Source organism: Arvicola amphibius, chromosome 6 (genome assembly GCF_903992535.2).
Source record: "Arvicola amphibius chromosome 6, mArvAmp1.2, whole genome shotgun sequence".
Lineage (NCBI taxonomy): Eukaryota > Metazoa > Chordata > Mammalia > Rodentia > Cricetidae > Arvicola > Arvicola amphibius.
The window spans coordinates 20,153,777-20,169,498 of NC_052052.2; the positions used below are offsets into that span (position 1 = coordinate 20,153,777).

Consider the following 15,722-nt stretch of genomic DNA (forward strand, 5'->3'; position numbering starts at 1 on the left):
GGGAGCAGAAAAAAAGAGCAAAGATGGCAGAAAAGCAAGCAAATTTTATATGACAGTTGGCAGGGTTGGGATCTGAGCTGACACAGGTACTCTGTCTATGTGCTTGGCGTATATACAGAGTTCGATAAATAGTTGTTAACTTTAAATCTCCATTTATTTATTGAATGTGTATGTGTGTGCCTGAATGAATTAGTGCACCATATACATCCTGTACAGGTCCCATAGATGAGGCTGTCAGATCCTTTGGAACTAGAGGGTTGTGAGTCATTTAATGTAAGTGTTGGGAACTGAACCCAGGTCCTCTGCAAGAGCAGCAAGTGCTCTCAACCACTTGGCCATCTTCCCAGCCCCTATTTATTTAATTTAGCTCGTTTATATTTGTGCATTATGAGTGTTTTGCCTGCATGTATGTGTGTGCACCATATGGATGGAGTGCCTGAGGAGGGCAGAAAAGGATCGGCTGGAGGAGGAATTTCAGATGACTGAGTGGGTGTTGGGGAATTCCGCGTGAGCAGCAAGAGCTTTTAACCGCTGAGCCACCTCTTTAGCCCTTTTATTTATTTTTGAGAAGTCTGGCAGTGTTGTTTAAGTCTTGAACAGCTCTACTGGAGAGATCCTTACCTTCTGAGGATCTCAGAATCATACATGCCTGCCCCCCTGTGTTTAAAGTTGAGGTAGAGACAATAAATTTAACGTTTGCTGTTGTTCCGTATTCATCTTACAGCCTTGCACATGCCAGGGAAGGCTCTAGGACTGAGCTATTTCTCCAGACTCTTGAAAACACACAAAATGTTAAAAGAGTTACTACTGAGGTCCATAACGGCACAACGCTATGCTTAGCTGGGGAGCGCATCGTCGCTTCGTCACCTTCAGGTATCTCATAGAGTGTCTCCGTTTTAAAACATACTCTTCTTTTTTAATGCGACTCTTCCCCTCCTCGCTCCCCCCGGTGGCTGAGTTCACAATTTAAATATAGTATCCAATCAGTTTCGAGAGATCCAATCAAAACATTCAGGTAGTCGAAGCCAAGACCTGGGGGGGAAAAAAAACCAACTAATCCTAGAGCTGTCCTATGACGTAAGCCCTGCAGCTACCTCCCAGTGCACCACTCTTTAATAGGACCCCATCCCAGCGCAGTACTGCACTTTGCACAGGCGTTCTTGCCCGCCGGTGCCAGAGGGCGGACGCCGTCCTTGCCCTCTCGGCACCCGTACTTCTCCGGCTTCAGTGGCGAGGTTTCCTGTCCCATCAGCTTCCTGTCGGAAGTGTGGAAGACAGTCTGTACGGAGGTTCGGCTGGGCCCTCGCCGGCGAGATTTGGGTATTTTGGGAATACGGTTTGCGAGTGTGCACGCGTGGATTTACTTCCAGCTTTGCGAAGAGCTGCAGCGTGCACGGAACCGTGTTGCTAGTGTAAGTGCACACGTGCCCGGGATCTCCGCGTGGGCGGACCGGTACAGTCACTTGAACTTAACAATTCCCGCCTGACTCGTTTGAAAAGACGTTCTAGTCGGACCCCTACGTGTACCCCGGCGCCTGTTCCTGCGTCTCCTTGGCGTCCGCCTTAGAATGATGGGTAGACGGGGTCCCTAGGTCGCTTTCGGATTTTTTTTTTTTTTTTTAATTCCCTAGCTGGCTGGAACTTGCTTTGTAGACCAGTCTGGCCTCGAACTTGTCTTCCTAACTCAGCTCCCGAGTATTGAGATTACAGATGTGCCCCAACACGGCCACCTTTTATTTCTTACTTGTTTCGAAACGGGGCCTCTCAGTGTAGCCCAAGGTGTCTTCACCCTTTTTTGAATTTAGCTGTATGCCAGTTGTTTCTTTTGAGCCACGTAGCTGGGGGAGGGGAGCTGAGTGATTAAATTCCCCTGGTCTTATTTAAAAAGAGACAGTGGATTCCCGAACAAGAGGTTACACAGCTGCCTCAAGTTTACAGTGGAACCTTTTAGAGGGTTCAGAACTTGAGACTAAATGGTTATGCCGCATCTCGATAGCCAGAACTCTCTGTTTCTGTGTCCTCTGTTCCGTTCTTGGAATTGGTTGTGTAAACAGATGTTCACTGGCGGTGGTGGCACATGCCTTTAATCTCAGCTCTTGGGAGGCAGAGGCAGGAGGATCTCTGTGAGTTTGAGGCCAGTTTAGTCTACAGAATGAGTTCCAGAACAGTCTCCAAAGCTACACAGAGAAACCTTGTCTCGGAAAAAAGAAAAGCCAAAACAAATAGATGTTCAAAGTTCTGAATGAACGAGTCTTGATTGCAAGGCAGGTGGGACAGCAACTCTGTTAGGCCACACTACCAACCACTCCAGTGTTTGGACCAATGTGACTCTTCCAGGTGTGTCCCGTGCTTAGCTGATCGGAAGATCTGTTTCCAGTTCTGTCGTCTCGAGCCAAATCAGAGACATCATGGAGGCTCCTCCAGTCACTATGATGCCAGTCACTGGGGGCACCATTAACATGATGGAATACCTCCTGCAGGGTAAGTGAGCCAGGGAGCCTGCATTGCTTTGGTCAGAGGAAGTCAAGGGTAAAGTTAACAAAGACAGCTACACAATTTCTATTGCCCTGGTAAGTAACTAATGACCCAGTGGCCAGGAATTCACCAAGTAGACCAGTCTGGCCTCAGGTGCCTGCCCGTTTACAGATGTGCAACACAACACTTGCTTGTTTTTGTTTTCAATACAAGGTTTCACTGTGTAGCGCTGGCTGTCCTGGAACTCCATCTGTAGACCGAGATTCCCGTCTCTTGCCTCCTGGTACTGGGATTAAAGACATGGGCCACCACAACTCCGATTCATTTATTTTCTTTCATCTTGAAAAATTAAAACTCAATAGCCGTTAGTTATTTTCCCTCTTTTCCTCCCTAGCCCTTCCCGCTCTTCTTCCCACTCTGTTTCCTATATTGGCTGCCTGATGCACCCTAGAAGTGAAATAACTGGTTTTGTGACTGGCTTCCTTCACTTGGCATTATGGCCTTGACAGAATTATGTCCTATGACAGAATTTTTTTTATTATGTATACAACATGCTGCTTCCATGTATGCCCGCACACCAAAGAAGGGTGCCATATCTCATTACAGATGGTTGTGAGCCATCATGTGGTTGCTGGGAATCGAACTCAGGACCTTTGGAAGAGCAGCCAGTGCTCTTAACCACTGAGCCATCTCTTCAGCCCCCCTATGACAGAATTTACATTTTTTTGAAATTATGATAAACTGCCAGGTGTGGTCACACCTTTAATTCCAGCACTCTGGAGGCAGAAGCAGGTGCTTCTCATGATACTGAGGCCAGTTTTGTCTTCATAGTGAGCTCCAGGACAGCCAGGGCTACAAAGAGAGACCCTGTTTCCAAAATATGTGTGTGTGTGTGTGTGTGTGTGAGAGAGAGAGAAACTGTTTGTGATAGTTCATGTCTGTAATACCAGCAATTAGGAGGTTGAGACATGAGAATTGCTGAGTTCAGGGCTAACCTGAGCTACATAGTAAGTTCTAGGGCATTAAAGCATCTTGGGTGAGACCTTGCCTTTAAATAGGTTTTTTGGGGGCTTAGGGTTTTGTTTTTGTTTTTTTTTTTTTTTTTTTTGGTTTTTCGAGACAGGGTTTCTCTGCAGCTTTAGAGCCTGTCCTGGAACTAGCTCTTGTAGACCAGGCTGGCCTCGAACTCAGAGATCCGCCTGCCTCTGCCTCCCGAGTGCTGGGATTAAAGGTGTGCGCCACCACCGCCCGGCTTTAGGGTTTTGTTTTGAGTACTGATATTGAACCTAGGACTTTAAACATCCAAGGCAAGTGATCTGCCACTGAGTTATATCATAGCCCTTTTTAAAACTGTTGAGAGCTGGTGGTGGTTGGCACACGCCTTTAATTCCAGCACTTGGGAGGCAGAGGCAGGCAGATCTCTGTGAGTTCGAGGCCACCCTGGTTTACGAGAGCTAGCTCCAGGACAGGCTCCAAAGCTACAGAGAAACCCTGTCTCAAAAAAAAAAAAAAAAAAAAAAAAAAAAAAAAAAAAAAAAAAAAAAACCTGTTGAGAACATCTCAATTACCCAGACTAGTCTTAATTTGCTATATAGCGTAGGCAAGCCCTGACCATGCTGGTTTTTGCTTTGGACTTATTGGCTAGAACTGCAGACCTGGACCACCACCAGGTCCTGGTGAATCCGTTTTTCTAAATTTCTGGTCTGTATCAAGTATCTCAAGTGTTATATCTACTTACTTGAATCTTTTAGGGGGGTGATTTATTGTTTGTTTGATTGATTTTGGTTTTTAAGAAGGGGTCTGGGGGCTGGAGAGGTGGCTCAGAGGTTAGGAGCTCTAACTGCACTCCCAGAGGTCCTGAGTTCAATTCCCAGCAACCACATGGTGGCTCACAACCATCTATAATGAGATCTGGTGCCCTCTTCTGACATGCAAGCAGAACATTGTATATATAATAAATGAATAAATCTTTAAAAAAAAAAAAGACAGGGTCTTACTTAATATCCCAGGTTGGCCTGGAACTATCCCTAAGTAGACCAGGCTGGCCTTGAACTCACAGAGATCCTCCTGCCTCTTCCTCCTGAGTGCTCGACTTTACTTGAATCTTGTAATGGCCCCTACGATGTTATTTTTTGTTTTTATTGACTGTGTTCTAAAGCCCAGAAAACAGGTAAAGGCCCAATGTAAAACAAGACCCAAAGAGAATGCTGCAGATCATTCTTAGAAGATCACATGATGTATTTAGTGGACAGATTCAGGCTTTAAAATTTTTTTTTGAAATTTATGTGTGTATGAATATGTGTATGTATGCATATTTACACAGGTGGTGTCGCACATTTTGTAAGAGTCATTTCTCCACTGCGGTGTGGGTCAGAGGGAATTGAACTCAAGTCCTCAGGCTTGGCAGAAAGTATCTTTAGTGGCTGGAGAGATGGCTCAGAGGTTAAGAGCATTTCCTGCTCTTCCAAAGGTCCTGAGTTCAATTTCCGGCAACCACATGGTGGCTCACAGCCATCTGTAATAAGGTCTGGTACCCTCTTCTGGCCTGCAGACATACACACAGACAGAATATTGTATGCATAATAAGTAAATAAATAAATATTAAAAGAAAAAATATATCTTTACCCGATGAGTCATTTGGGCTGTCTTTAATTAAACTTTTCTGTTACATTTTATTTGGTTAGGATGGGGCTCGTGCATGCCACAATGCACCTGTAGAGGTCAGGGGACATGTGTGAATTGGTTCTTTCCCTTCATGATGTGGGTCCCGAGGATTGAACTTGGATCATCAGGCTTGGCAGCAAGCACCTCTTCTCACTAAGCCATCACATTGGCTCCTCTAAAATGCTATCGAGTAAACATTTGATTTTGGCCTTGCACAGTTGTCTTTTATTTGTTTGTTTGTTTCTTTGTTTTTTAAGAGAGAGTTTCTTTGTGTCGTCCTGGCTGTCCTAGAACTCTTTATGTAGACCAGGTTGGCCTCCAGCTCACAGAGATCCACCTGCCTCTGCCTCCTCTAATGTGCTTGGGTTAAAGTCATGCGCCACCATCGCCTTGCAAATATTTTTTATTTATTTGTATGTTCGCCTGGGTTTATGTGCATCATGTCCATGCTGAGGCCGGAAGAGGCCATTGGAGCCCCTGGACCTGGAGTTACAGACAGCTGTGATCTGCCTGATGTGGGTGCTGGGAACCAAACTCTGGTTTTCTGCAAGAACAGTACAAGTTCTGAACCACTAGGCTATTCTTCCAGCCCCTGAGTCCTGAGCAAGTCTGCTGCCTCCACTTCCTGAGTGTCGTCATGTCTGGTAGTAAAAATACTGTTCTGTGCTAATCTTATTTTTTTATAGTCCTAGGGATTGAACCCAGGGCTTTGTGTGTGTCTCTGCTCCTAAGCTACATCCCCAGCCCAACATCCTCCCCCTTCCCTTTTGGTGCCAGTGATCAAACACAAGCCCTTGCTTACCAAGCACGTGCTCTGCCATTGATCAGCTACAATGACTCACTTCCAGCAAATGAAATTCTTCTACTTATAGAACAAATTCAAATTTTCCTTTTCATATAATTGTATTTAAGAACAAGAGGACAGGCATAACTTTATATGCCTTTAATCCTAATACTCCAGAGATAGACACAGGTGGAATCCCTGAGTTCAAGAACAAGTTCCAGGACAGCCAGGGCTATACAGAGAAACCTTGTCTTGAAAAACTATAATAAAGAAGGATAACTGGCTGTGGTTAGTGAGACAGGTTGGTGTACAAGGGTATGTCTTAGTTACCGTTCTTTTGCTTGGCACCATGACCGAGGCAACGCTTATAAAAGAAAGCATAAAGCATTTGCTGGGCAGTGGTAACGCACGCCTTTAATCCCAGCACTTGGGAGGTAGAGGCAGGTGGATCTCTGTGAGTTTGAGGCCAGCCTGGTCTACAGAGTGAGTTCCAGGACAGCCTGGAGTGTTTAACAGAGAAACCCTGTCTCAAACAATCTCTGCCTCCACCCCCAAAAAAGAAAGAGTTTATTGCAGGCTCTCTCACAGTTTCGGAGGCTTGGTTCAGGATCATCATGGCGGGGAGGGAGCATGGCAGCAAGCAGGTAGCTGGTGGAACAGTAGCTGAGAGCTACAGCCTGATCTCCTGGCAGAAAGAGAGAGACACTGGGTCTGGCATGGGCTTTTGAAAACTCAGAACCCCCAGAACTCACTCCTGGTGACATCCTCCTCCAACAAGGACATGCTTCCTAATCTTTCCCTAACCTGTCCATCGACTAGGGTCTAGACTTTGTAATATAAGAGCGTGGGGGGGGGGGCAATTCTCACTCCAACCACCACAGGGCACTTGCTCCAAAGCCTGACAGTCTGAGTTCTATCTGTGGGACCTGCACGGTGGAGGGAGAGAACCATAGAATCCCATGGATTGTTCACAGGAATCAGTATGCACAACTATTTTGTGTGTGTGTGTGTGTGTGTGTGTGTTTATCTTTTGCTAGTTTCACGGCCCTTAGTGAAAGCCGGGGCTCATTGTTTGTTCTCCTCTTCAGGAAGTGTCTTAGACCACAGTTTGGAAAGTCTCATCCATCGCCTTCGTGGTTTGTGTGACAACATGGAGCCCGAGACTTTCCTTGATCATGAGATGGTATTCCTCCTGAAGGGCCAGCAGGCCAGCCCGTTCGTTCTAAGGGCCCGGCGCTCCATGGACAGGGCGGGGGCACCCTGGCACCTGCGTTACCTGGGACAGCCAGAAATGGGAGACAAGAACCGCCATGCCTTGGTGCGCAACTGCGTGGACATTGCCACATCCGAGAACCTCACGGACTTCCTGATGGAAATGGGCTTCCGCATGGACCATGAGTTTGTCGCCAAAGGACACTTGTTCCGTAAGGGCATCATGAAAATTGTGGTGTACAAGATTTTCCGAATCCTGGTCCCAGGGAACACAGACAGCACAGAGGCCCTGTCACTCTCCTATCTTGTGGAATTGAGTGTCGTCGCACCAGCTGGACAGGACATGGTCTCTGACGACATGAGGAATTTTGCCGAGCAGCTCAAACCTCTGGTTCACCTGGAAAAAATAGACCCCAAAAGGCTTATGTGATTAAGAAAAGTCTGTCCATCTTTGAGGTCTGTCCTCACCTGGTAGGCAGGAAGATCTCCCAAGTGCCCCAGTTCACTCCTGCCAGTCAGGGGGACTCCCTTCAAGAAAGTGGGTGGTGAGGGTTTCGTTCCTTTGAACTGTTTCCTTTATTCGGTAATTTTGTTGTTTTGTGTTGTTATTTTGGTGACAGGGTCTTACCTTGTAGCCCTGGCTCACCTGGAACTTGACTACATCACTAGCTAGCCTGGAACTCAGGTCCCCTGCATGTCCGTCTAAGTGCCTGTGTTAAAGGCTGTCCTTACTAACCCCGACTGTGTCTTCTCCTTGGCAGTCTTTGCTGATTAAAGGCCCAGGATAACATGGAGATTTGTTCAAGTCCTCCCTTCGCTCAAAGAGAGGGAAGTGGACTAAATTAGCTTTTCAGAAGAAAATGTCAAAAACAACTCTAATCATTGTTTTGCCCTTTGTTGTTTTGTTTTTTATAAAAGTATTTTCTTATTCTGTTATTTATTTTTTGTTTTGTTTATTTGTCTTGTTTTGCCATTTATATATAAGGTTTGTAGCAGCACTGTCAGCTGGCATTGTATAGTAATAAAGATGGGAAAGAAACAATTTCTGATCCTTATTCTTAACTTTTTATTATTATTATTACTTAGCTTCTTAGCTGTTTACCAATATATCACTATTATCGTGTGTGATGTGTGTGGGCACCTGTGGAGGGCCAGAGGCTTCTCCAGGACTCGCGTGGTAGAAGCCCGGCTCCTGCAAGTTGCTGTCCTCTCCGTCACGCGTGAGTGCTGCTTCTTCACACATGCACACCCACACCCTAAAGAAATGTAAGAAATGGTTAAGTAGCCACTGCCAGGAGAGATGGTTTAGCTGTAAAGAGCACCAACTGCTCTTGCAGAGAGGACCCAGGCTCAATTCCCAACACCCACTTGCTGTAACTCCAGTTCTTGAGGATGTGATGCCCACGTTTGAACTGAGCAGGCATCAGGCACACACATAGCACACAGACACACATGCAGGCAAAACACCCATCCACATAAGTAAATCTTAAATAGGTGGGGGGTGGAGCTCATAGTCCCAGATTTGATGAGCTCAAAATGTGAATTCATATAGTTTTTTTTTCCCCCCTCAGGAAAACTTTTGGTCCTTTTTCTTATTTTTTTAATTTTACTTTGTTTTTGGTTTTTGGAGACAGGGTTTCTCTGTGTAGCCCTGACCATCCTGGAACTCGCTCTGTAGACTGTCTTACTCAGGATCCTACAAACAACCCTAATGAAACTCACTGTTGGCTCATCTGCTTACATGTGCACATGTGGTTGTCAGAGGCAGCTGCGAGAGGCTGGTTCTCCACTTTGACCATGTGGGGAATTCAGGTTGTTAGGCCTGCCAGCAAGGACCTTTATCTACTTTTCCTTCCCAGACGAGTTCTCTTACTGAACCTGGAGCTCAGGTTCATCTAGACCGGCCTGCCAGGGAGTCTTGGATCTGCCTCTCAGCGCCCCAGCACTGATGTTACAGAAGCCAGCCACCTCCAGCTAGCTGGTACCTGGATTTGAACTCAGGTCTCTGTGCTTGTAGGGAAATGCTTTAACCACTGAGCATTCTCCTCAGTTTGATTCCTATTTTCTTACCCTGCAAATCTCTGGCACACTCATTACTAAATTCGGGGGGAAAAAAAGAAACCAAAACTAAAGCACTCTACCACTGAGCTACAGCCCAGTCCATTGCGATTATCCTTTGCAGAGATTTTTTTTTTTTCTTTCTTCGAGACAGAGTTTCTCAGTGTAACAGCCCTAGCTGTACTGGAACTAGCTCTGTAGACCAGGCTGGCCTCGAACTCAGAGATCCACCTGCCTCTGTCTCCCGAGTGCTGGGATTAAAGGCAGGCGTGCGCCACCACTGCCCAGCATGTAGAGATGTTTTAACCTTTCATGAAAGTATTATATTTGAGCCATCCTGTTATCAGAACATTAGGAAGGCTGAGCCAGGAGGATCACAAATTCAGGGTCGATGTGGGTTGCAAAATAACATCCTGTCTCAAACACACACACACACAAAGTACATTTTTGTTGATGGAATATTTAATAAAAAACCAGTAAAATGCCAGAGATGGTTCTTTTGTTGCTGCTATGCCTGCAGCATTTACTGCAGTGTGTAAATAAACTTGTTTTCTGTCTGCCATGAATGGCTTAATTTTATCAGCTAAGTAAATTAACTATGGTCTACAATGTAGTTAAGCATAGAACTGGTATTAAAAAGATACCAGACATAGTGGTGCACACCTGCAGTTCCTGGACAATATAGTAAAAGCTACCTCAAAAGCAGTTAAATACGGGGAACTGGATAGATAAAGGCACCTGCCACCAAGCCTGACAACCTGAGTTCAGCCTCCATGATAGGCAAGGTGGAAGGAGGAGGTAAAAATCTTGCAGGTTACCCTCTGACCCCTGCCCACATACCATGACAAGTACACCCCGATTTCCAGCAAACGGAAGAACTTTAAAAATTAAACACTCAGGCAGTGGTGGCGCACGCACTCGGGAGTAGAGGCAGGCAGATCTCTGTGAGCTCAAGGCCAGCCTAGACTGCAAGAGCTAGTTCCAGGATAGCTAAGGCTGTTACACAGAGAAACTCTGTCTCAAAAAAACAAAACAAAAAACAAAACAAACAAAAAAACCCAAAAAACAGAAAGCAATGAAAAGCAGTAACTAAAGAAAACTATTATTTCTATTTTGGCATATATCTTTACTTACTTTTTACTTTATAGTATATATCTTAAAGGATTGATTTTATTGCATGTGTATGGGTATTTTGCCTATGTATATGTGTGTGCCACATGTGTATGATGCCCATAAAGGCAGAAGAGAGTGTCAGTTACATATGGTCGTTAACTGCCATGTGGAGTCAAACTTTAGGGTTTCGGCTGGTTTAGGGTTTCCCATCAAGACTTAGGTGGAAAAGAGCAAAGATAGGCTTTTTGAGTAAAATCTCAGAAAATCCTGCAGGTGTAGCAGCGGCGGTTGCAAGCCACTGCCCTTATACTGTGGTTGGAAGTGTTTTTGCAACTTTTGGTTTTTTTCCCTAGCCATGCATGGTGGCACATGTCTTTTAATCCCGGCACTCAGGAGGCAGAGGCAGGAGGATCTCTGACTTCAAGACCAGCCTGATCTGCAGAGTGGGTTCTAGGATAACCAGGGGCTACACAGAGAAGCCCTGTCTCAAAATCCCAGAATTCAAAACAACGAAAAAAATGCGTGTGCCACCATGCCTGGCTATAACTCACTTTGGATCTTACTTTGTCTTTCAAAGTATTATACAAGGGTGGGTATAGCTCAATGGTAGACTGCTTGGCTGGCATGCACAAGACCCTAGGGTATAGCTCAATGGTAGACTGCTTGGCTAGCATGCGCTAGACCCTAGGTTCCATCACCAGTTCAAAAACTTGTACAAACTGTCAAGCCAGGCACAGTTTGCCCTCATTTGTCCCAGCTGAAGTATGAGGATCATTTGAGCTCAGGAATTTAAGATCCAGTTTGGACAATATAGCAAGACCCAGTTGGGGGTAGTGGTATATGTCTTTGATCCCAACATTCAAGAGGTGCATGTCTTTAATCCTAGCATTCAAGAGACAAAAGCAAGCAAATTTCTGTGAGTTGAGGTCAACCTGGTCTACAGAGTTGAGTTCCAGGATAGCAAGGGCTATGTAGAGAGATTCTGCCTAATAAAAGAAAGATAATAATAATAAATACAGTGTAAACATTTAATAATATTGTGATGTTATTAAATAATAGCATTATAATGTAGTGTATATTCATATATAGTGTGTATATTTTGCAAGATCTTGTCCCAAGGAAAGAAAAGGAAGGACAGGGAAGGGATGAAGAAGCAGAGGAGGAAGAGTGAGGGGAGTGAGCCGGGAAGGGAAGACAGCTCAGTCAGTAGATAGATACCTGCTGCTAAGCCTGAGAACCTGAGTTTGATGACTGGGACTCACACAGTGTAGAGAGAGCCTCGATTCCCACAAGTTGTCCTCTGACCTCCACATATATGCCCTAGCATACAGACGCATGCAATAAAGACAGAATGTAAAAGAGAGACTCGTAACCAGATTGGTGTGCACATCTCTAATTCCATAATTCCATCTGAAGCAGGAGGCTGGACTGCAAATTTGAGGCCCATCTGGAACACATAGGAAGTGTTCCTCATCCAGGCATAGTGGCCCATGGCTTTAATCCCAGCACTCGGGAGGCCGGGATTAAATCTCCTGAGTGCAAAGCCAACCTGGTCTACAGAGAGAGTTCCAGGATGGCCAGGGCTGCACAGAGAAACCCTGTCTTGATAAACAAATAATAAGTAGATGATAAATAAATAAAATAAAGGAGAGAGAGAAGAGGCATCCCTCCATGATCTTTGCTTTTGTTTCTGCCTCTAAGTTCCTGCCCCGACGTCCTCAGTGAATGGCTGGAACCTGGGGGTTGTGAGATGAAATAAGCCTTTCACTCACCAAGCTGTCTTTGGTCATGGTGTTTAGCACAGCAACAGGAAGCAAGTTAGCACGTGCTGTTACAGTGTGTTAGCGCGATGATTCAGGCACTGCTCCATATTGGTCAGCCTCTCTGCTGTTTCTAGACTCTTCCTTCTCGGTTCAGGTTGGCCTTGAACTTGAGGCAGTCCTTCCTCTTTAGCCCCTAAGGTGCCGTGATCACAGATGTGAACACTACATCTGGCCCAGAGTGCCGTGATCACAGACACGAACACTATATCAGGCCTTAAATTATACTTTCATTCTCTCTCACTTGTAACCACAAAGTTGGAGTGATTTTTGTTTGCTGCTGTTTTTATTCTGAGGAAGGGGCTCATGGAACCCAGTCTGGGCTTAATGCTTCCCAGGTAGTAAGACTGGCCTTGAGCTCACCAGAGATCCACTTCTACCTCTGGAGTGCTGGGATTAAAGGCATGCACCACCATGCCCAGCCTCGTTTTCTTAAGTTACATTTATTTCTGTGTGTGTGCGCGTGTGTGCGCGTGTGTGTGCCTGCGAGCACATTCTCATATGCATGTCACGGCTTGAGTGTGGGAGTCCAAGGGCAACCTGCAGGAACCTATTCTTTCCTTCCCCTGTATGGGGCCAGGTTTGTGGTACCGTTGCCCACTGAGCCATTTTAGCGTCCACCCTACGTTTTCTTATACTAACTTTATGGCTTTAGCTTTCACGGTTCAGCCTTTAAGCCTTTTGAAGTCTGTATTCGTATGGTTTCCTATAGAGAGTTAGTTTCTGTCACAGCCTGAGACAATCTCGCCAGGGCTTGGTGGCTTGTGGTCACCTTTACCACATATTAACTCTTCACATGCAGACCTTGCTAAGCTCCCCACTCTGTTCGGTTGGTCTTTTCTTTGTTACTTGCCAGCAGCTGGCAGAGCGGTGTTTTTATTGGCTTTGGGGTAGATCCAGTTCTACCAGTAGGGCCGGCTCCCCCACTTTGCTTTCTCCTTCAAAATAGACTTAGCTTTCAAAGGCCACACACCTGTAACCCCAGCACTTGGGAGCCTCCAATTACATACATATGAGAATTCAAGGAGGTTATATAGCAAAATCCTTCTTTTTTCTCCCCTCTCCTTCATGAATAATAACTGTTTGTGGTAGCAGGTACTCACTTATGGGGATGCGCATCTTCCTCTAAAAAAATGTGAGGTTCATGAGGGCAGGAGTTTTGCTCTGCTGCATCCCAAGCATGTTCAAGAGTGGCCCTGGACAGTTACTAAGCAAATGAATAAAATATTTTTTTTTTTGCATGTGTATGGTTTTTCAAGACAGGTTTTCTCTGTGTATACCCGCTTGTCCTAATAGTACACATCTTCAGCCTCAGCACTTGGAAGACAGACTGGTAGATCTCAGCGACTCAAGGTCGTACACACTGTCTGACTTCGCTCATTTCTACCATTTATTTCAATCATAGGTAATAACACACACATGTGCACACGTACACATGCACATACACACAAACACACCTAACACATCAGAGAGAGAGTTTTATTCTGTTTGTTGAGGCAAGGTATCAAGAACTCTGTAGCCCAGGCTGGTCTTGAACTCATGAGAATACACCTGTCTCAGCACCCAAAGTATAAGGGCACTCCCAAGCGGTAGAGCTCTTGCTGAGCATGTTCAAGGCCTTGGATTTGTTTTTCAGCTCAAGACAAAATAAAGAGTTTTGCTGTTTGTTTGTTTGTTTAAGACAGGGTCTCACACAGTCCAGTTTAGCCTTGAACTTGCTGTGTAGCCAAGGCTGGCCTTAAACTCCTAAGTATCATGCTGGAGATATGACTCCCCACGTAAAAACACTAGCTGCTCTTTCAGAGGACCCAGGTTCAATTCCTAGCACTCACTCAAGGGCCCATAGATGACTTTACCTCCAGTCCTAGGGAATTCAATGCCCCTTTCTGGCCTCGGTAGGCACTACATGCACATACTGCAGAGTCATACATGCAGACAGAACACCAATACACATAAAATAAAAGTTTAAAAAAAGTAATTAAAACTACCCAGGCATAGTGGTGAACCCCTTTGATCTCAGCATTCAGGAGGCAGAGGCAGACAGATCTCTGAATTTTTTTTTTTTTTTTTTTTTTTTGTTCACGCGTGATCGAGTTTATTGTAGAGCAAGGTAACAGAGATTGGGTTGTGGAAGAACAGCCAGACACAGAACTAACGAGGCCTTAGCAGCCCAGCCACGGATCTGCCCGGTTCTTCCTCATCAAGAAGTTAATCTTTCGAGCCATTTCCATGTTGTAGATCCTCCGGCATGTTTCATAGCTCTCCCGCTGGCGGCGGCGGCAGGGCTTCTCATAGAAACGCCGCCGCTTTATGACTTCAGTCAGCCCATCGGTAGTGAGGATTCTGTTCAGGGTTCTGTATGCACCTTCCACGTTCCCCTCCTGAACCATCACAGTCCTGGCAATGAACTTCAGGTGTTTAGCCATGGCCTTGCTTTCAAATCTTCATTCTTCAGGGCCTACAGGCTGCGGCCGTAGCACTCGGACTCCAGGACTCTCAGATCTCTGAATTTGAGACCAGCCTGGGCTACACAGAGAAAATATGTCTCATAAAACAAAAACAAATGAAATTGTAAAGTAAGGATATGTGGAATTTTCCACTCTCTTTCTGGCTGTGGAGTCTGTGCGGCACAGCCAGCGCATGAGTGCCAAGAAGGCGAGTGTTTCCATGCACTTCAGAGGTAATTGGCTCTCCTTTCACATGGGGGAGGAGTTAGCCCAGGATGCTCTCTGCAGTGATGGGTTCCTAACAGTGATAATGCCCATGGAGAACCAGGGCTGAACTTTAGAAGAGGACAGGATATGAGTCACTGAGCTGGCCTTTTGTCAAGTTGACTGTACTTGTTTCTGTGTTTTTCCTAGGTAGTGTGAGTGTGAAATGATGGAACTCATTTAAGGGACAAATAAACAAACATATTAGGATAAGTGTCAAAATAAGTAGCTTCCTCGGATACTGTTTTGGATTATTGGAAGAGAAGGGAGAAATCAAACCCATTCGTTTTAATATCAGTTTATGTTATAAAGCCCTTAATTTATTAAAATTAAAATTATGATATGGTGGAGCCTGATTGAGGAAGTATATTGAGTAGGCCTCTGGCCCTCACAGACATGTATGCACATGTGGATATACCCATGCACATGAATTAAAATAAAGTCATTTCGGGTCTGGACACATAGCTCAGTTGGTAGAGTGCTTCCCTGGCATACATGAAGTTCTGGCATACGTGAAGTCCTGGGTTTGATTGAGAGCTACATAAACTAAGTGTGGCGGTGCACACCTGTAGCCTTAACACTTGAGGGGTAAAAGACAGGAGATCATAAGTTCAAGGTCACCCTCCTAGGCTACACATCAAGTTAGAGTCCTGTCTGGGGTACGTGAGACCCTTTCTCAGGAGCTGGAGAGATAGCCCGGCATGGTTAAGAGCATTGGCTGCTCTTCCAGAGAACCCAGGTGCAATGCCCAGCACCCACACGGCAGCTCACACTTGGCTGTAACTCCAGTTCCAGGGGAACCCGACACCCTCCCACAGACACACACGCAGGAAAAACATCAATGAACATAAAATAAAAACTATATATATATATATGAGAAATACT

At 45.4% G+C, this 15,722-nt stretch overlaps 2 protein-coding genes across 2 annotated transcripts; one reads left to right on the plus strand and one right to left on the minus strand.

Annotated features, from left to right (window-relative positions):
• Window positions 1-1,267: 1,267 nt before the first annotated feature.
• Window positions 1,268-8,177, plus strand: Med18 (mediator complex subunit 18). Its single transcript, XM_038333752.1, has 3 exons — window positions 1,268-1,412; window positions 2,338-2,481; window positions 7,012-8,177. The coding sequence occupies exons 2-3, from the start codon at window positions 2,409-2,411 to the stop codon at window positions 7,563-7,565; spliced, it is 627 nt and encodes a 208-aa protein (XP_038189680.1). The 5' UTR covers window positions 1,268-1,412; window positions 2,338-2,408; the 3' UTR covers window positions 7,566-8,177.
• A 6,017-nt stretch (window positions 8,178-14,194) lies between these two features.
• On the minus strand, window positions 14,195-14,611 carry LOC119817922 (28S ribosomal protein S21, mitochondrial). The gene has a single exon (XM_038335385.1). The coding sequence runs from the start codon at window positions 14,550-14,552 to the stop codon at window positions 14,289-14,291; it is 264 nt and encodes an 87-aa protein (XP_038191313.1). The 5' UTR covers window positions 14,553-14,611; the 3' UTR covers window positions 14,195-14,288.
• Between the last annotated feature and the right edge of the window lie 1,111 nt (window positions 14,612-15,722).

Coding starts and splice junctions, on each gene's coding strand:
- Med18 (XM_038333752.1), top strand. CDS start 2,409: ATGGAGGCTCCTCCAGTCACTATGATGCCAGTCACTGGGGGCACCATT. Junction 2,482..7,011: donor GATGGAATACCTCCTGCAGG/GTAAGTGAGCCA, acceptor TCTCCTCTTCAG/GAAGTGTCTTAGACCACAGT.
- LOC119817922 (XM_038335385.1), bottom strand. CDS start 14,552: ATGGCTAAACACCTGAAGTTCATTGCCAGGACTGTGATGGTTCAGGAG.